The sequence below is a fragment of the Megalobrama amblycephala genome, linkage group LG11 (assembly GCF_018812025.1).
Source record: "Megalobrama amblycephala isolate DHTTF-2021 linkage group LG11, ASM1881202v1, whole genome shotgun sequence".
NCBI lineage: Eukaryota > Metazoa > Chordata > Actinopteri > Cypriniformes > Xenocyprididae > Megalobrama > Megalobrama amblycephala.
This window is the reverse complement of record NC_063054.1, coordinates 18857455-18879505: the sequence shown is the minus strand read 5'-3', so window position 1 is coordinate 18879505 and position 22051 is coordinate 18857455. Positions and strand designations below refer to the sequence as shown.

The 22051-nt window shown below is 38.0% G+C and overlaps 1 protein-coding gene and 1 long non-coding RNA gene across 2 annotated transcripts in view; one reads left to right on the top strand and one right to left on the bottom strand.

Moving 5' to 3' along the window:
• The window catches only part of ppp4r4 (protein phosphatase 4, regulatory subunit 4), a 27736-nt gene extending 7428 nt beyond the window's left edge, over positions 1-20308 (bottom strand). The window contains exons 1-15 of the mRNA XM_048206543.1: positions 19485-20308; positions 18457-18530; positions 9196-9298; positions 8934-9081; positions 8490-8563; positions 8265-8371; positions 7769-7876; positions 7154-7275; positions 5973-6095; positions 5722-5885; positions 3745-3864; positions 3553-3630; positions 2442-2525; positions 196-378; positions 4-109 (exon numbers count right to left, since the gene is read on the bottom strand). Of these exons, the coding sequence (XP_048062500.1) occupies positions 4-109; positions 196-378; positions 2442-2525; positions 3553-3630; positions 3745-3864; positions 5722-5885; positions 5973-6095; positions 7154-7275; positions 7769-7876; positions 8265-8371; positions 8490-8563; positions 8934-9081; positions 9196-9298; positions 18457-18530; positions 19485-19589 (1699 nt within the window). The 5' untranslated portion in view covers positions 19590-20308. The remainder of the gene's footprint in view (positions 1-3; positions 110-195; positions 379-2441; positions 2526-3552; positions 3631-3744; positions 3865-5721; positions 5886-5972; positions 6096-7153; positions 7276-7768; positions 7877-8264; positions 8372-8489; positions 8564-8933; positions 9082-9195; positions 9299-18456; positions 18531-19484) is intronic.
• LOC125277935 lies at positions 18543-22051 on the top strand. Its single transcript, XR_007187018.1, has 3 exons — positions 18543-19006; positions 19121-19196; positions 21852-22051. It is a non-coding gene; the product is annotated as an uncharacterized LOC125277935 (long non-coding RNA).

The window sequence follows — 22051 nt, the reverse complement described above, 5'->3', positions numbered from 1 at the left end:
TACCTTGCTTTATTTTGCTGATTATCTCTTGACGCTGTTCCTGTTTGCGGTTATAGCGCAAGAACACACATAATGTCCTGACAGCTTCTCGCTGGACTGGCAGAACATTCTAGAACAGTGTAAACAAAAGCACAAATGAAACACAATTACAATTGACAGGATGTACAGGCAGGAGTGTGCGTGTAGGAAGTTTACAGTTGTAGTGATGATGTTGAACATTCTCTGAAAGAAGCGGAAGTAGATCTGGTCTCCAGAGATGACACGGGGCAGACAGGAGTAGCACTGTAGGAGTTTCTCATGACCCCGCCAGTGCAGCGAAGATGCCGCTTTCTGTTCCGCTGCCACCAAGGCAGGCACCAAGTCCGGTATGTTTACCTGCTGTAAGGGCGAGACATACACTACCGTTTAAAAGTTTAGGGTCAGTAAGATGTTTTAAGAAATTAGTACTTTTATTAAGCAAGGACACATTAAATCAAATCAAATCAGATCAAAAGTAACAGTCTTTTACACTGTTAAAAAAAAAATATTTGAAATGCTGTTCCTTTTAACTTTCTATTCATCATCAAAGAATCCTGAAAAAGTATCAGTTTCCACAAAAACATTACACAGCACAACTATTTTTAACATTGATAATAGTAAGAAATATTTCTTGAGCACCAAATTAGCATATTATAATGGTTTCTGAAGGATCATGTGACACAGAACACTGGAGTGATGGCTACTGAAAATTCAGCTTTGCCATCACGGAAATAAATGACATTGTAAAATATATTAAAGTAGCTAAACAGCTATTTTCCATGGTAATAATATTTCATAATATTACTGTTTTACTGTATTTTTAATCTAATGAATGCAGCCTTGGTGAGAATAAGAGACTTAATTAAAAAAATCTGACCAAACCAAAACTTTTAAATGGTAGTTTAAAGCTACAATATGAATTTTTTCGCCGCTAGAGATCACCTATTCAAAACAAAGGCGTATCTTGATTTAGTAGATTTGTAGCATGGATTCTTGGGAGATTTCGTCTTCGCCTCACAGTCAGTGGAAAAGAATCGGGACGGGACTCGAGAAGAAATTATGTTCATGGATGAGATTATTAACTTAACTGTAGTATGAAGCAGAGCAGGGCGAGTGGAGCTGAACGAGGCTGCTGGAGCGATTACTAATGAGAGACGAACACGACACGCCTTGCGAGCAGTGGCTCTGCTTATTCCGGTCAAGCGTATGAGGTAACACAGCACTGTTTATCATATTAGATACATTTGTTTGTGCTGAAAATTGTTATAACGTTACTCTGTGCTTTCACTCGGTGGCTGCTATGAGAAACTTGTTGCACACTGCAGTAAGCTAGATCGATTTTTGGATTTTAATTAATGAATGCTGGGCGGCTTGTGTTGATAAATGGCATGCAATTAATTTTAAAACGTATTGTATGATGGAGAAAATGCTGTATTACTTAGCTCCTTGACAAAACAGTTTTTCTCTGAGGCATGGTAAAAGCATGGTACTCTCGGAAAATCAAGAAAACTAGATTTAAACAGTAAGACTAAATGTGTTGAGCTATATAACAATAATTTGTTTTCTGTCCATAAATGTAACAAAAACAGTTGTTCCCTTGTCTAATAAAACATGTAATATATTAAAGCGTCTTTGGTGTTTCCATTCCATAGTTTCTACAAAATAAAACTGGAAACTGAGGGTAATGCAGATATGACGCCATTGACAGGTGACTCCTGGACACGTCCCGTATCCTTGGTTAAAATCACGATTTTCTGTAGAAATATATAAAATATATAACACTGGCCTAGTGGTTTTTGAATATTTTACTGCAAAATTTTTACATATTGTGCCTTTAAAACAAATAGTGGCCACTTTATATCAGTTAGAGACATCTTATTTCTGCATTCAAATGTATGTTTCATGAGTAACGATTCATTTTAAGACACGCCATAGCTGCCCACGCACCCTGTAATAATTGACGAGACGTTGGAAAAAAAGAGTGAGGGAAAGCAAGAGAAAGAGATGTAGAATGAATGGGGTGAGAAAGAGCAAAAAGACCTTCACAAATCCCTGAATAATTTTAGCAGCTGATCATGCTGTCTTTGAAGTGGAATGAACTTGAAAACGAGTGGCAATGGTGATTTGCCATTTTGCTATTAGCTCAAAAGAAAAAATAACTTACTTAAAAAAAGAACATGTAATATAATAATAATTATTTATTATTATTATAACTTATTATTTTAGATTTTTGGCATTTTTGTCCTGACAGGAAGTGAAGTGGGAGAAGGATTTTTTTTTTTAATAAAATAATAAATAAGTAAAAAAATTTGTTTCTTTTTACATTTTTTTAATTGATTTATCATTGCTAGGACCATAAACATTGGAGGTCAGGCTAAGAAAAAAAAAAAAAAAAAAAAAAAAAAAGCACATTTAGCTGGTACCTTGCTCTCAGGTCCTGCTCCCTCCCCTCTGGAAGTGGCCAGCTCTAAAGTCTCCTGAAGATTGTTCAACAGAGCATCCAGTACCTGCAGATTCAAAAGCATTGAGCTAATGCTAATCTAAGTCCTTCAGATCAACAAAGCCTTTTCATCATCAGATGTTTCAGAAACACATTTCTAGCAACCCCATGAAGCGATACTAAAATTAGACATAAGCTGGTGTGAGATCACAGACTATAATAGTCTATAATGTTCGGTTTCCATCATCATTAATCATGAAATCACTACTGTATGTCTGATGGCTCAGAGAGCTTGCACTATAGTGGATGCTAATGCAGTGTGTGACTAACACAGCTCAGAGAATCATGACAGAATAAACAATACCACACTCCTAGCCTCGGCTAGGGAGGTGCAATGAATTCATTCATCCTACACAGTTGCATGCAACCTCCGCAAAGGCTCACACACTTGTGCACGCGCCCCAAACACACACACACATACAGGCATTGTATGTCTGGTGCATATCATGAATTTTTGGTAGTCGGGTGTGTAACTTTCGACGCTAAAGTCGTTTTCAAATATCACAACATTAAAAGGAGCAAAATCAAAACATTGCTCTATTTGTTTGAGCAGTCAATGGTGTGACCGAATGTAGACGGGGGAAGTGTTTGGGAAACCTGTAATTATTTTTGCAATTCCATTTAGTGACGCTAGTGGTGCAGAAATGGCACACTTCACCTTTAAAGTCTACAAGTAGTTCATTTTTGTTAATACATAACAAAGATAACAATCTTCTTCACATAATCCATTTCTTTTCTAACTAAAGGGCATCCAAATAAAGAGGTTACATAAGCACAGTTGGCCTTGCGAGAAGGAGGTTTTGAATGGTCAGATGGCTATTTGTTCATGTGAACTCAGCAGTCAGTAAAGAAACACTCTGAATGAGAAAAAGGTCCTGAGAAAGATCAAATCTTTCTGTGAAGAAAGTTGCCACGTCTTGCACAGCATAGTGTGCCAAGGAAATGACTGTGCTGACTGAAGCTGTCACAGACAGCTGAAAGCTTTTTAAATAAACAAACACACACATACACACAAACATTTTTTCAGGACTCACCTCTAATGAATCATCCTGCAGCAAAGTGATTAGCTCTTTGTGTACGTAATGCACATTTGGGCCTAGCAATTTGACCACCTAATGCAAAGGAATTAGAGAAGATGGTACTGTGCATTCTGAACAGAGGCATTGCTACCTGTCAAAATGTGAGTCTTACTGTGTACCGTGACAATAATGAGAGAAAATTTGTACCTCATGGAAACCACCAGCTGCCGTCCTTCGTACTGAAATCTCAGGATCATGACAGAGACTTGAGAAGGTACGATATAATTCAGACAGGAAGTGGTTTGGATCTGCAAATAACACTATGGCCTGCAAATAAACAGAGAAGAAATCTACAGAGAAGAGTCCAGTCACACAACAATATGTTCATGATTTATCCAAGAAAGTAACCTTTAAAAATGACAGTAAAGTCTTTTACATTCTTACAAAAAATATTTAAAATAAATGCTGTTATTTTAAACGTGTTATCAAAGAATCCTTTAAAAAAAGTATCACGGTTTACATAAAAATATTAGGCAGAACAACTGTTTTCAAAATTTATAATAATAAGAAGAAATGTTTCTTGAGAACCTAATCTGCAATCCTAATCTGAACCTAATCTTGAGTAATGGCTGCTGAAAATTCATATTTGCCATCGTAGGAATAAATTGGTAATAATGTTTTATAAATTGTAATAATATTTCACAATACTGCTGTATTTTTGATCAAATAAATACAGTCTTGGTGAGAAAAACATTTTTAAAAAATCTGACCAACCCCAAACTTTGGAACAATAGCGTAGTTCAGACAAAAATAAAAATTACTGGCCATTCTTTTTCAATATATTTAAAGTGAATCAGAACTGGGCCTGTCAAGCACCAAAATGATAATAGAAACACCATAAAAGTATTATAAAAAGTCATACAAATTAAAGTTAAAGGATTATTTCACTTCTGAATGAAAATTTCCTGATAATTTACTCGTGTAGAGCCCTTTGAAGCTGCACTGAAACTGTAGTTTGGACCTTCCACCCAGTGAACCCCACTGAAGTCCACTATATGGAGAAAAATCCTGGAATGTTTTCATCAAAAACCTTAATTTCTTTTCGACTGAAGAAAGAAAGACATGAACATCTTGGATGACATGGGGGTGAGTAAATTATCAAGAAATTTTAATTCTGAAGTGAACTAATCCTTTAATGAGATACATGATGATTGGTGACCAAATTCTTCTTTTAAGTTGAATTCAGTGAATCAATGAGTCAGTGATCCAGTTGCAGCCCACTAGAAGGAAACATCATCACTGAATAACTTATATATAATGTACAAGTCATAAAGACCACTCTTAAAAGCTCACTTAAGTAAATGTTGACCCAGTTTTCATTTTTGGGTGAACTGGTCCTTTAATGATAACCTCTCTGAAAAATGAGCAGACTATATGATCTACTTGAGTCATTTAAAATGAGTTTCATAGACATAACTTTCAGTCACCTTCATCTCAGACTGCAAACTTATTCTGAGTGACTGCTGCTATATATAACCACACTAACAACAAAGGAGCACTTCAGACATTGATGGCGGAGCAGTCGGAGGTCTAATTTCCACAAATGAGCTATTGAGCTATTCCAGAAGTCTTTGCCTCCACTGACAGATGTTAAAAATAGATGATTGTGTCTGAAAATTTTGGTTGGTCAAGGCAAAGGCTTTCAAATCATTAAAATATTCTGAAAACTTTTTTTTTTTTTTGTGTGTCCTTAGAACTTTTAAAAAGCACTCATTAATACTTACAATAAACTAAAGGACATCTCCTAGACTGAATATTTGAAGGATTAAATGGAAAAAAAAGAGCTCATTGCCAAAACCACCCGTATTCTGAATTAATGTGTTTACATGCTGGATAAAGAAAAGCTTTGACTGGATTATCCACAGTAGGTTTTCTACAGATTGGTATGATTTGAGTGCCTACATGACATTTTAAAAATACAATTTATTGCTTTAGCCTGACAGAAATCTAACTTTTAAAGTGCATACTTGGTGTAATGATTTAAAAGCACCACAGAGCAACAGTGTTTACACTCTTAAAATGGCTCTGCAAATATACTTGGGACAGTACAAAGTACTTTAAACACATTTAACCTTTGAAGACTTCAGACCAAAACATTTATGGATGTAAAGCAGGGAAACTCACAGGAAAGTTGTAGGCACAATTCCTGCGCACTAGGGCATATTTGTTCTCTAGCTCCAGTGGGTAGGGCTGGCTCTCACAATGTCCATTTTCATGCTGCAGTCCCAGGCAGCACAGCTTCTTATAAAACTCCAGAAACCAGAGGTGCTGCTCATCAGTAAAAGACTCTGTTCAAACAAAAGGTACAAAAATCCATGACATGACTGTAATCCTAAAATATTTCAGAAAGACATAAAAAGGGAAATGACACTGACCTGAGAGCCCGTGACAAAGCTTTCCATACTGGAAGGACAAGGAGGCCAGAACTGCCTCATCCCCTTTGAAGCATTTTTCACAGAATGCCTTCACCAAGGGAAATATGACACAAGTCCTGTCATCTGTGAAAGAGGGTGACAGAAAAGAAGGGAGGGTGAGATGTTGACAGAGAAAGAGTGCGAGACATGTTTCAACACAAAAGAGCCCCTTGCCAGTATCTGAATCTGATGTCCCAGCACGCAAAACAAAGAGCTTAAGATATGAAAATAGAAAGGAGCTGTGTCTGATGATATGAGCAGGTACACAGCATGTGTTTCAAACAGTACTCTGTGAAGCAACAGGAAGTGCAAATGCTTTCATCCAAGTGTGACACCTTTCTCTGTAATTTAACTGTATTTCAGATTATCTGACTTCCACAGCAGAAAAGCTGATATTAACATTGGTAATATCCTTTAAAAATTAGCTTCATTTTTGTTAGTTTAAAGGGTTAGTTCACCCAAAAATGAAAATTCTGTCATTAATTACTCACCCTCATGTCATTCCAAACCCGTAAGATCTTTGTTCATCACATAATTTAGGATATTTTTGATGAAATCCAAGAGGTGTCTGAACCACACATAGGCAGCAATGTCATTGCGCCTTTTAAGGCCCAGAAAGGTAGCAAATACATCATTAAAATAGTCCACGTGTCTACAGAGGTTCAACCTCAATTTTATAAAGCGATGAGAATACTTTTTGTGCCAAAAACAAAACAAAAATAACGATTTTATTCAACAATTTCATCCTTGAAAGGTGCAATGACATTGCTGTCGATGTGTGGTGCAGATACCTCTTGGATTTGATCAAAAATATCTTAATTTGTTCCGAAGATGAACAAAGGACTTACGACATGAGGGTCAGTAATTAATGACAGCATTTTCATTTTTGGGTGAACTAATGCTTTAATATATTCAAACAAACAATAATCAACAAAATATTTATCCACATGAAGAATACATTTTTATTAAAATACCAATTGAAGAACTGACATGAATAGTCATTTTTGTTTTAATAAAGATTTATTTTTGGTGTTTTTGCCTTTATTATGATAGGACAGTAAGCAGACAGAAGTCCTTTTTGTTTTAATAAAACAACTAACATAAGAATCAAATTAATTCAAGAAGGGCTGCGAGTGGCTTACCGCTGTCAAACATCTCTAAGAGGTTGATGATGGTGTCAAAAGCTGCAAGTCTCACAGTACTGGCTTCGTCTTGGGCCAGCTCAACCAGTTCAGGGAGCACTTCAGCCTTAGTGTGGTCCAGTCTGGGACAAAGCAAATACAGATAAGCTTATCATACTGATAATGTTCATTTTGATGAAAACAAACACATAAATGTTTACCACAGGCGTTACTTCTATCAGAACAAATCAATGAAGCTTGCACAAGACCTTAGACTTCTTCCTCAACTTTACTGTAACAAAAAAAATGCTTAAGTTTAAGCATCAGTCTGTCATAGTGCATCCCTAGATTTAAATGTCAGTGAAAATGTCTCACATTTGGAAGAAGCAGCAAAAATAATAAAGTTTTTAATAAAATGGAAGAAACTGAAGAATTTATCTAACTAAAATGATATCCACTATACTTGATATTTACATTATACTAACATGATACAATATACTGTTTTTTTCTGCATAGTGTTCTATCTAGTGTCTGTGAATCAATTTCAGGACTTTTCCATACAGGATTAAGCCATTCAGACTAAGCAACATTAGATATTCAAATAACGAAGTGTCTCTCTGCTTTATATCTTTTTACCCAATTCCCCTGGTGATGTTCTCCAGCTGGCGACACATGCAGGCGCGCACCTCGTACTCTACGTCCTGGCACAACGACCTGATCAGTGGCAAAAGGTCCTTCTTCACTCTGCAGAGAGAAGCCACAGTAGACATTTTATGTCAGCAAACAAGCAACAAAACTCAGGGCTTAGATTAAGCCAGGACTAGGCCTTAGTTTAATTAGGAAATTTAAGTAGCTTTTATAAACATGCCTTATACTGATGCGCATCTTGAGACAAAACTATGATACTGACACATTTTAAGATATGTCAGTGCAAGTTGCTTTCAGTTAAAACAGCTCAAACATGCATTTTAGTCTGGGACTAGGTTTAAGCCTGGTCTGTGAAACCAACTTTTCAACTTAAGCATCAATTAAACTTTATTTTAAGATGAAAATAATTCTATATTAGGAATTTCATAAGTTTGTTTCCTGTCCTCTTATTTGATCAGGTCAAGTGTTGAACTGTAGTACTCACATTGATGACTCGAACTTGCCAACAACTTTTCCTAAAATGCGACAGCTGGCTAGGCGAGCCGGGACAGACTGGGAGAGCTGATGTTTTGACAATAGAGGACTCAGAATCTGTGCAGACAACCAAACAAAGCAAACTTCTTTTTAATTCTCACTAACAGCTGATTCCTAAGACATATCCTATCGGTTTAGAAACAACAGGCAGGAGAAATAATACAGCCATTGTTACCTCTTGTCTGATAGTTTCCTTTGGTAAAGCATCGATTGCTGACAGCAACGTCTCCAACCAAGCATTGCTGACCACTATTAAAAATAAAGTATCTATCAGTGTCCATGATGTGCAGAAATGTGCATATTTCACTCTGGCATATCCTACCATTCAAAAGTTTGGGGTCAGTAAGATTTTTTTCAGGCTTTTAATTTAATGCATTCTTGTTGAATAAAAGTATTAATTTCTTTCAACAACAACAAATCTTACTGACCCAATTTTTTAATGGTAGTGTATGTTCAATCATCTTCCAATCAAAAGACTTCAAATTATAAGGACTCATGCATTCAAGCAGTCATTTGAAAGAGGCTGAAAAAAAAGTTGGAAAAAAAAATCCAAAATTAATGAAATTTACTGTATATACTTTCTACAGGAGCTTTACAAGCTTTTTTAAAGAATGGCAACCTGTGTCTCTGTGGTCAAGATTTAGGAGAACTATCTGCAAGATTGAGTGGGTGTGTGTCTGGATGAGGACAATGTCATCTTGGAGGACGGTCAGGAAAGATCCTGCTGCGGCAAGCTGCATATCCGCCCCAGCTACATGAAGCACTTCCTGTTGCAGGTAGAAGAGAGAGTTCTGTATGATCATTCACAAACATCACATATCAAGACGTCATAGAAGGATATCAAGACCAAATAGCAGTAAAAGAAACATGGTTTGGCCTACCCTGACTTTTGGCACCACCCTGCGGAAGGTCTCTGCTGGGTTCTGACGTACCAGGTTTGGCAGGTTGATGATCACACTGGCCCGTTGGACATCCTCACCAGAACTGAACAACATAGAAATATGGCTGACAATATAAATAACAACAAATGATTACCTAAATCTACCAGCTATGTCACATACCAAAATAAAAGATAAAATGGTTGTTGTTCTGCTGTATATCCTAAGTTATTTTCTGATCCTAAGTCAGTCATGTACAGTGCGAGATGTTGTTCAGGTGTGAGATTCCACAGTCTTGATGCTCAATTGCTTGTATTATTTAGCTTTTTATTCAACTGGATCAGGGAAAAAAAAAAAAAAAATTATGGGCCAGATTCACAAAAACCTTTTTAAGAAAGATGTTATGAAATTACATAAAGGGTTAGTTCATCCAAAAAATGAAAATTCTGTCATTAATTATTCACCCTCATGTTGTTCCAAACCCTTAAGACTTTCGTTTATCTTCGGAACACAAATGAATATCTTTTTGATGAAATCTGAGAGCGTTCTGTCCTGCTAGACAAATACCACTTTGATGTTTCAAAAGGTTCATAAAGAGATTATAAAACTAATCCATATGATTTGAGTGGTTTAGTCCAAATTTTCTGAAGAGACATGATCGCTTTATATGATGAACAGATTGAATTGAGACCTATATTCACATGTAAACATTCATCAAGGAACACATCAGTTATGGTAAACAGAAGCTCAAGCATGTTCGCTTGACGTGTGAGAACCATTGAGGTTCATTCTCATATTACACAGCATGTTTGGTCTTCCACAAGGACCAATGAGGTTTGTTCTTGCGCGTCATGCAGGTTCGGTTGAGCTTCTGTTTATATACTAAATTCATATGGATTAGTTTTACGATCTCTTTATGAACTTTTTGAAGCGTCATAGTGGTAGATGCGTAGCTGTCAATGGAGGAACAGAAATGGCTCAGGCTTCATTTAAAATATCTCCATTTGTGTTGTGAAAATGAATGGATCAATTGAATCTCCTTGTCCACACAAACTTTTTGTTCCAAAAATCTACAAGATATTTTCCCCTTTGGAACAATAGGTAACTATGGTAACCAAGAATTGTTTTTTCTTTACATGGCCTCATTGCTGACTGCATAAATAGGGAAATTAGAGAACATTTGATTGTATTTATATGACAATGATTCAATCCCAATCTTCAGATGCAGGGTGAAGACTCTGCTTTTTCTAGGATACTTGGATTAATTAACAAAACAACTTATGTTGGCTTTTTTTTCACTAGTTTTATTGTACATGTATACAATATATGTATATGTATAATACTGAATATGTGCTTTCTTTGGTCTAGTTCACACATACATTTGTTTAGGAAGCACTTCTTTCCTACTATAGCAGATGATGCTCTGAGTTGCATGCTTGCCATCTGTTGATCACAATGGTCTCTCATTTGAAACCAAAGCACTTTTTGTATGTTGCTCTGCATCAGAGTGTCTGCTAAATGCCTTCTATGTAAATGCTTTAAATGCCAGTGAACTACCGCTGTGCCCAGCATTGATGCTGCACTGAGTGATAAAAAAGATTTTTCCTTGTAGGTCCATTATCTTGTCTCTAGGAGACAGATGGTTTCCTTATCACCTCAATATCTTTATGAGAGCCTTTGTTTATATATCTAGTCTGCATTCACAAACAATAACCAGCCACTATGAAGAGTTTCTTTAAAGGTTCTTTAACAGAGTTGACAAAATCTCTTTAAAGAACTTCAAAGGTGCACAAAATCATTTTACCAACTTATGACCTAGTTTTAGACCTAGACATGAATACTTTGAAATGATGTACAGTCACATGGGATGAATACTCCAGCCACATCAGTAGCTTTAAAATAAAAAAAAAATAAATAAATAAGACATGTTATTGTACATAAGGCGGGTCACCCTCTCATAGTGGCCATCATCTTGAGATCACATGACCAAGGTATTCTAACAATCCATATTACGCTAATAAACTTTTGCACCAATACATGTCAGTAAGTCCAAGATCATTTGGTTGATTTGGAAGACAATGCAGGTGAAGGAAATGCCCACATGCTCTTATTATTTATAGAACCATTGTGCTGTAGTTGTTTCTACCATTGAAGCAGAATCCTCTGAAGCTTAATGCAGCTGAACCTCCCAGACATCCTGCTCTCTCTGAACGCTCTCATGTCTATCAGTCTCTCATGTGTGCTGTTGTTCTAAATAATGAACTATAAACAGGTATTCATTACTTTTTCAGGGATAGGTTGTCCTCCTGTGTCCTTTGTTGGCAGAGGGTTATTTAATAACCAAGAAACAGCCTGACCTGCTGCCAAGTTTGTCTAAAAAGAGAGTAATGTGGTCATGCTTTGTGCACTTATTGAATATGGTCAACAATGTGCAGCACCTTAGCAATGCCTGTGTTTATACACTAAAAGACACAGGTACCATGCAGAGAGAAAAGCAGCTGGCATCTATAGGAGGATGAAAGAGATAACCAGCTAAAGACCGGGTGCTGAATGGTTTGGAAACACAATCCCACTGCCATGAGCCTTAAGTCTTTGTTTGCTCCGACCAGGTCCTAGCTGGAAAGTGGTCAGAAAGTAAAAAGAGCTACGGTCGCATTTGTAATTAGATTTCCCTGGTGAGTGAACGATATCCAATGGCCCTAACCCAGAAGAACATTTGATTGCATTTCGAAGTTGCTTTTTCAGAGCTCAAGAGAGTTAATTGAGATCTCTGATATGTTTCTTCTAAAATAAATAGAAAAAAATAAATAATTGTTAACATACTCAATGGAGCCATAAACTGCCTCCATCACTGCCCTTCTCAGCCAGTCCACCAGCCCAGCCTCTGCTGGAGGTTTGTAGCCCTTTTCCATCTCCTGGAATGCCATGCTGTGACGTCGATCCACAGGTCAAACAACCACCATCAGCGCCTAAGCGAGTGGATCCTGTGGCTCCGCCTCGGCTTCTGATCACCTCGCTCTGTCTCGGCTCGTCGACCTGTTGGCTCCTCCTTGGCTCCTCCCACCTTCGCCTCCACCAGACACCCTCGGCCTTTCGACTCAACCAGGTTCCCTCATCCCACCGGCTCCCCCTTGGTCAGTCGTCACCTCCACCACGGACTTACGGATTGCCCGCTATGCTCTATTCCTCCACCCATACGGCTCCACCTTCCCTTCGGATATGCCTCAGGCCTCCATCACACTGGCATCGTCTCAGTCCTCGGGTTATCTGACTCCACCTCAAGCGCTTTTCGCTCCCGTGCCAGCGATATCGCTCTGCTCTATCGGCTCTCTGTCTGCACCCTGGGATCCATCGGCTCCTCCTCTGTCTGTCATTCCCAAGTTGACATCAGCCACTACTCCACCTTGGCTCCTTCCTTCCTCGACTCCGTTGTGGGCTGTCGGCTCTGGGTCTGTGCCTTCGGATGTTGGCCATCATTGCCGCTGGGGTCTCGTCATCGTCTGTCTGTCACCACCCATCCGCCGCCTGCTATCACCATCCCTTCGCCTGCTCCTCTTGCCATCCCTTTGCCACCTCCTCGCCCCAACCTTCCCTCCCTTGTCTGCTGTTGTGGTGTCACACCTTTTTTTCTTTGGGGCATAATGCTACACATGTTCAGTTAGTTTCTGTTTCATGGACTCAGTTTGTTGTCATCAGACACGTGTTTCTTTGTCTTAATTTACCGCCAGTCATCAGTTCTCATAGACACTCATCAAATAATCACACCTGTTTATTATCATCCCATTATCACTGTGTATTTAAATTGCTCTGTTTCACCTTTCAGTGGTTGGTCGATGTTTGCGTGTTGTATGTTTACCCCTGATTCACATATTTCACACTATTAAACCTTCTGTCTGTTACTGTGTTTATTGTATTATTAAAATCACTTCGTATTGGATCCTGTGTACCTTCGTCTTCATCTTCTTCATCTTGTGACAGGATAATTTGATACAGGAAGAATTTGGTGAGGAATGTTTGAATTCTTATTAAAATCTATGACTGCTGATCACAGACATTGGCAAATCTGAATTCCTAGAGGAGGCAAATGTGAGATTACATTGGTACATTTTCAAGGAGAAAATCTGAAAGGTAGAAGACTCCAAAAATGTCTCAATTTGCTATCCATTTAATCTCAGTTGAATAATCTCATTCACAATCTTATGGTGGGTTATTTGACAAAATATGTTTAGAAGGGCCTATTTTGAAAACACTTTACCTTGTGTTTAGAAACTATGAAAATAGAACTGTGAAACAACTCACATCAAACCCTAGCTGAGCTCAAGTGTGTCTAGAGATTCAACACATAGTTGGGAGAGAGCAAAAATGCTTGAGAAGACAACACAGTGGCAAAAAGTGACACACTGTTTGATTTCTCCCCCTCCAAAAGAAATGAGTCGGCAGTTGATTGTTGAGCCAGCAGGACTGTAATGAAACCTAAACAAAGCCCATTTAGCAATTAGTTTACAACTGGCAGCTTCTCTAATCCTTCCAACCCCAGCAGGGCCAATGATGATGCTGGGAAGAAAGTGAAGAGCACAGGATATCTGCAGTCTGTCTGTGAACAAACATTTCATTCCCTACATTTCCAAAGCGACACTTTTTTTTTTCAATTATACACATCCTTCTTCATTCCATAATGCTCTTGAAGGAATATCAATGTTTTTAAGATTGACCAATTCATGTATACTTATATACACAAAAAAAAATGCTATTTTTAATGACCGCCAATGTAGACAATGCTTTTTAGAACCTAACTGTGTAGTTATACCAGCAGTGCAAACAGGACCATGCTAACCAAATCTTTGGAGCATACAATGACCTAAGAGGCTCCTTTAAAGAAACATGTCCTGACATAAACAACAAAAATCATGTCCTAAAAACCTGCAGCCTCATCAGTATGACTCTCAGAAAGAGCATTTTATGCTGCTCCTGACATCAGCACATCAGGATGAAAAAAAATCTCTCACTGTTTACCTATTACTCAAACTGTCACTGAAATACACAATTCCAGAGTTTTATAATCTCTCATATTGTTGTAGCATAGAGTAGTATATTTGTGAATTACGCCCAATGATATGCAAAATTCAACTACATACAGTATCAGGAATCACTGTTAAAGGAACCAAAATAACATTTTTCCAAATGTACATCTTGTAAATGATAACAAGTTCACCTTTAGTTTAGAAGTTCTGCTGAAAAAATTCCCCATGCAGATTTCGCTCGTGTTCAAGTTGGTCATGCAAATTCGTAGCACTGATCAACAGACAGCTGAAAAAGTGTGTTCTGTGTGACAATGGACAATGGATTTTTCTTGTCCGCAAAAAATCGCTGAAATAGTGCTAATGTGAATGCTCCTTAATGCTTAAAAATGTACTTTGATCAAAAATAAATTAAAATTAAATACAAAAATTAAATAACATAACCAACTGAAGTTACATAAATAGCATTTAACCTGACAGTATGCAAGGAATTTAAAACATAAAAGCATTGTCTACAACAGTGAGATTAATAACAATATAATGACATTAGGCCTCATGTCAGCCTGACAGTTGACTCAGAAGTTACTTGATATCAAGGTGGATTATTCAAGCTTTTAAATTCAGAACAATTACATTGTTGTCAAAGAAGACAAACAACTAGACACTATTAATTGAGTTAAGTCCATCAAGAGCTGTACTGATACACTGAAATATGATATCAGTTTATACAATACAAAATAAATATCCTGAAAAGTGTGCAAAATGCTAAAAATGCCTCAATAAGATGCCAACACGTTTGTGTAACCATAATCTATGAGGTGTCTGCACATCAGAAACACCTCTTCTTTTAAACATTCATCCATTTCTTAACAAGCCCTCTCTTTCCTGTCATCTTACAGATGCTCTGGCAGCCTGCTTTTACGTGCCAAATGACAGCGAACAGGGGCAATTAAATTGTTCTCAGAACTAGTTTGCTACCCGAGGGAGTCGGGCTGTGGACAGACTCTGGCATTTAATTAGCGCAGGCAAGGAGCAATATAGAGTTTTATAGGTTAAAGAGGGACAATATCAGACCTTCCAAAAGAAGGAAGTGTCGGAGTTTTGGGTCAAAAAGCATAACATGAAAGAGTTTTGGATATTTGGTCCAAATGTTTTCACCTCTGCATAGAATGAAGGCATACATACATCATGTAACCACATTACAGGTCAACTACTGTAATGTTGTTCTAGTACCAAGAAACCAACATATAATGTATATCATGAACTGGAGAACATAAACTGGATAGAGGCAGTTGGACTTTGACCTAGAAGTTGACTCCATAAATCACATGTCAAAAACAATGGTGCTCTAACTAGACTGCTGAAGTAAAAATATGTCTATAACTATATACTAACTGAGCATTCATGTAGATCACACAATAAAGCATGGCGATAGCAACATCAAGGTCATGTGTTCAATTCCCAGGGAATTAGGACTGATAAATCTAGTCGCTTTAGATTAGAATGATTGCATAAATGCAAATGTACAAAATATTTTCGAGGACCTCTAAACATGATATTTAAACCTCTTTTAAAATACGATGTGCCTGTAGTCCCCTTTTGTATTAGTTTATATTCTCTTAATAGGGGCTTTCACACCAGAGGAACCTTTCATAGTTCCTAGAACTACTGGCTGAAGTATCCGGATTTTGCTGTGTTCGCACCGCAGGAACTAGGAATGATTTTAGTTCTAGGAACTCCTATTGGGGGAACTAAATTAGCTCCTACTTCAGAGTTTTTGCTGTTTCAGTCGCATAAATTATGCGTTTACATTACATCTCTGTTATCATGAAACCCACAACACACAACTCCGATCACGGCATCCTCCATCTAACCGGTTTTCAGCTTTTGTAAACGCTGTGCCATAGAATTGAAAATTGAATTTACCTCGGCATAGTTGAATAACAAGAGTTCAGTACATGGGAATAACATACAGTGAGTTTCAAACTCCATTGTTTCCTCCTTCTTATGTAAATCTCATTTGTTTAAAAGACCAGGCCATGTTCAAGGCATTAGACATGGCAGAATAACGTCTGGATATGTGCACAGCCGAATCATCAGACGCTGTGCAGGTAAGCAAGCAAGGACAATAGCAAAAAATGGCAGATGGAGCAATAATAACTGACATGATCCATGATATCATGATATTTTTAGTGATATTTGTAAATTGTATTTCTAAATGTTTCGTTAGCATGTTGCTAATGTACTGTTAAATGTGGTTAAAGTTACCATTGTTTCTTACTGTATTCACGGAGACAAGAGCCGTCATTATTTTCATTTTTAAACACTTGCAGTCTGTATAATTCATAAACACAACTTCATTCTTTATAAATCTCTCCAACAGTGTGTAATGTTAGCTTTAGCCCTGTTAGCCACGGAGCACTATCAAACTCATTCAGAATCAAATGTAAACATCCAAATAAATACTATACTTACATAATCGGGTACGCTGCATGACGAACACTTTGTAAAGATCCATTTTGAGGGTTATATTAGCTGTGTGAACGTTGTTTATGCAATGTATTATAGAGTCGTGAGCTTGGGGGCGGGGAGCGCGAGGATTTAAAGGCGAAGTGAGCTGAGTCAACGGATATTTAATTATGCCCCAAAATTAAAAAAATTATTTTAAAAAAAATCTATGGGGTATTTTGAGCTGAAACTTCACAGACACATTCAGGGGACACCTTTGACTTATATTACATCTTGTGAAAAAGCGTTCTAGGGCACCTTTAAAGACGCCACTGTCGGCCACTTCAGAGTTCCTATTTCTGGTGCAAATGCAACTAGGAACATGGCCCGGGGGAGAAATTAGTTCTCGGGGAACTATCTTAGTGGCTAGTTCCTATTACTGAGTTCCTAGAACTATTTGGTGCAAAAGCCCCTAATGCTGATAATATAAGAGCAACACAAACAGACAAATACTATCAGGCCATTAAATTTGTCTCCTCTGATATAATATTTGCAGCATTTTGTAAACAGCAATATTCTTAAAATTGTCTTGACTGAAACTTCACAAGACAAAGTGTGATCATGCATGTGCATTTGCTAACTATAAATTCATAAAATTGTAAGATCTATATGTGCCTAGATGTGCAGATTCTGGGGAAATCTGATCAAATTTTAACTCCGTCTCCCCAGTAATCAGCACCAGATCCATACAACTTTAATGATCAGATAACACCATATCACTGCTAAACCTGCATCTGAGCGACAGTAACATGGAAACTTAAGAGTGGTGACTCCCCAAAGTCCTTCGAGATGAGCTAGCTCTGCCTAGATATCAATGAGAGACCATTCAAGGGATCCATTATTCATAAGACTAGTACAGCGGCGATGACACCACCTGCCCTGACCCACTGAGCTGGATGTTCTGTGCCAGTCAGCAAGCATTGAGAAGTTGTTGTGCGGTCAGCTTACCCAAGATAAACATTTGGCTAAACAGCTGTAGCCAACAATGCTGGCAAGGGTAAAGAGTTTCCAACCAAGTGTCAAGTGGAAAGAAACAGCACTGAGCATAACTGATTTAGACAATCTAGGATGCAGAGACTTGACTAATGATGCAAAACATGATATAGTGAATAAAATTGTCATGCTCCCTTCCTAAGCATGAGATTTTGTGACTTGAGAGGTTGCAAGTTTGAATCTTTCTCAAGTGATTATCTTTTTTTAAATAAATAAAAATTGCAACTGAATGTCAGTAAATGTATATCAGTCAGTAATAATAGTGACATACTTGGTTAAAATCACTGGATCAGAGGCCAATGACTGAGACTAGGAGGATAGATAAAACTTTAAAGTTGGTATGAAATTAAAATTCGTAATAATTGTATTGTGAACAATTAATCCGTGCAAGTGTTTAATCATTTTAATTAAACCCCTCGTCTTTCATACAAACAAGACTGCATTCAGATCTGCCTCCATCCAATCAATATTGATAAATAATTGATAAACTTTTTACTCGGATGTACATCACAATATGAAAGAAATTATCTGCCGCTTCTTCCGTTACATCACAACTTTAAAACAATTTGAATGATGTAATGTGGTTAAGTAAAAGTGTAATCGCAAATGTTTAGGGGTGCTGACTCCTGAGATAATCTAGCAATGCTAGGAACGTTAGCAATTTCAAAACTAACACACCTAGCCCTAAAAAAATAATAGAAAAGATTTATTATAGTACCAGTGCCACAAATGGGTCATATTTTACCTGAGAAGGTAGACTGCTCGCTCTATGTCATTCAGATCTTCATCCACAGTGAGCTTGTCAATCTCTTCTGCAGTCTGCAAATTGGGGAAGCAAGATGACAACTTTAAAACCTGGTCTTGCTATCTGCACTCAACCAAACAGTACTCTAATAAACAAGGAAACAAAAGTTATTAGCATAAAATGTTGAGCGTCTCCAAAGCAAAGTCGAAAATTCACAAAAGTAGTGCATCTTAAATAAAGAATGGCCAGTAATTGGGCAAGATTCCATTACAGATGACTCAGCCAAATATGTGAGGAGGCTGCAGGGAGGCAGGATGCGAGGCAAGAGGGACTGCGTGGGAAGAGATAGTGTGGGGGACGGGAGCCATGTGTAGGAGCCTAGTCTATTACTTTAGGGCTCACATAGCCACGATGCTTTTCTTTGGAACCTCCCCATTAAAAAAAGATAAGGCACAGAAAACACCCGCCCCCTCTGTAGGCGTTGCATTATTCCCGCATACGTGATGCTGAGAGATGAGAGAGTATCCTTGCTTAACTTCACTGCTGCCAGGTACATGATTGCACAACACGACGTTCACACTACTGCTACCGCTGTACATGAAGGAATTCGAGGTAGAAATGTGAATAACGTTATGATTTTAAGTGGAAATCCTCTAATCCGCAGTGGTGAGGCGCGAGAACGAGGAGGCGAAGCAGTGATGCGGACAGCTGACAGAAACTGCGTCACTCAGCAGACTGAAGTGGGCAACCCCCGTCCTTCCCTAAGGATGCTAGTACAGTTACTACTTCAAATAAAGATAATAGATTGTATGACGCGATAATGTCGAAAGGTCGTGGCGCGCGCAACAAAATAAGCGACAACGTCAAAAAGCGTGAATGTTTTCCCTGAAGAAATCATCTGTAGCGCACTCTTAGACATAAGTGTTGAATCATTAAATTATCACAGTATTGTATGGTAAGCAGCCAATGAATACGATACGAAACAAACAGTTTAGCCAATTATTGACAGAAGAAAATGGCATACATACCTTCAGGCTCCTGCGTATGGGTCTCTCGATGAAAGTAAGGTCCTGCAGGTCATCTATCTCTCCAAACAAACTGGACTGACTCGGTGTCATTTTCCTGACAAACATCTGTCCTAAGTGTCTTCGTCAATGTGTCAGACGCGGATGTCAAAGTGCTGTCATTATTGTGGCTCCTTGACAGTAAATGACTGATGTCTTTGATGAAGAGAGGATGGTCCTCCCACGACAATCCGTTCCACTGGTTTCAAAGCTTGATCTATCACTAATTTATTTGCGTGGTGTTCAATTGTTTGTGCAGTTTCTACACGCGCTTTCAGCTGACGCGCGTGCGCTGACGGCACATTGTAAGGGATTCCTGCGATAAAAGTGTTGCTAACTTTCCGAGAAAAAGATGGATTTTGTGTGCGTTTCCCCACTGGAGCAGCTCGAGATGTCGAGTGCTTGTGTGGTCAGCGCGTGCTGGTGATCAATAATAAAATCCTTCCCCCGCTGATGGGAAAACAATTCAGATATGGCTGTTGTCATATGAAGAAGAGGTCCCTGATGTTCCTGATGGGTGCTAAATGTTAGATAGCACTGACATCAGCAGATAGCGTGAACTACATTTGCAGTTTAACCAGGTCGCACATACCTGTTCACCTGCCTCGGTTGACGTTAGCTCGCTAATGATACGACAACAAAGTTGAAGAAAAAAAGGCCTGTCGAAAAAGCTCCTCTCCAGAAAAGCCGTGCTTTTAGCTTATTTCATACCCATCTCAAGTAATCCTCTGTAAATCTAGCTCAAATGGTAAAAGGATCATTTCATAAAAGCTACGTCTTTTATATTGTGGATGTGCTAGCAAGCAGGAATATTCAAACCACGCAAACGCACTGCACCAACTAAACAGGTTTCCATGGAGACAGCATGCCACAGCAGCTCTGAGCGGTTGGAACGTCAGAGCGTTGAGTCGAAGTTCGTCATCGAAAATGGATTCAGAACAGCACAACTATCGAATGGTTTTGACCGTCGTGTTGTAATTGATTACGTTCACTTACGGCATAATATTCTAAATATGGCTAATTCCGGGTAAACCTTCGGCTTAGAAGCGTGACGTTTTACTCATTGTGTAAACTTGTTAACCAGTGCCTAGCACAGTAATTCAGGCTAACACATTTAACACAGTGTGGTAACATGGGCACTGCATTTTTTAACCACACTAAAACATTGCAAAAGTGAAAACTACATTAATACTATGTCTAAATGGACCACATTTACACAGTAAAAATGAAAAAGAAAAGTAAAGTTGCCACCCTTTTTTACTTTACATTTTTACATTTTATTTAAAGCTGGCAAATGAAAATTGCCACATTTACCTTGTCAACAACTGCAGATATTGCAGTCATTAAAGTCACCACGAAAGCCCTCATAATCTTTAATTAACTTCCCTCTCTCTTGGATCAACATTTCTCTTTACTGGTGCAAGGGTCACTCACATGAGATCACAGCAATAACAAATCACAACAATCCAATCAATTCCCAATGCACAAAATCATGTCCTGCCCTATGTTGTTCTTTTTTCTTGTTCGAGAAGCTGTTTTACTCATATTCATCACAGTAGGGAAGAAAAGACTATCGCAACTTCCGTTTCAACTGCAGTCTAGTCCATTTTGCAGTACAGCTGTTAAAACTGCAGGTGTATTATAAAAAATTAATTGCAGCATTTGACTGAACTATAGTTATAATGTATCGATATAAACTTGTATGTCATTCAACTATAAAATGTAGTGTCCTAAACTGCAGTTGCACTACACTGAACTTCTTTGCACTGCAGCGAATGCAGTTAAATTATGGGGAAGTCATATCGGAACTGCAACTGTTACACTATACAATGGACTTCAAGTACGCTTTATTGAAATAGTTGTACTGTATACAGCAGTACTAAATCATTTTAGCAATTTTTTTTATTGTGTATAGCACAGCATCATATTACTACACAAAACTACACATTTAACCGTATGGATTAAAGTAATGCAATGTCATTGCAATTCATTTTTGTAAAGGATAAATATTTTGCTGTCAGGCTCATCAGACTCAGTATTGTTTATGTATTGCTGTAAAACAGCCATAATTGGGCTCTTCCAAGTGATGATACAAATTAATTGGCACAAGTTCTAAGTGGTAAAGTGTCAGTCTTCAGCATCCAAAATTGAGTCAGTGAAATGTCTACTGAATTATCATTAACTCTGTGTTGTAGAACTCATGCAAGAGTCTGGATATTTCATAGACCTATTTATAAGCACATGTTGCTACAAGCACATGTAAAGGAACTAAATGTTACTTTGACCTACAGAAACCTTCACTATCTTTTTTATATCCCTCTTGGATAACAGGTCACATCAGGTCAGCTGGAAAGGTTAAATCTCCCTACCACTGGGATCTCAAAGAATCCATGCATCCCCATGACTTAAGTTTCTCATATCACTGCTAGACTGACAAGTCAACTGTTCATACTCCTCTCAACATGTGCTGTCTCCGATATCTGAATGTCTCTCTGAATATATCAAATTAAATGTCCAGTCATGACTTCATA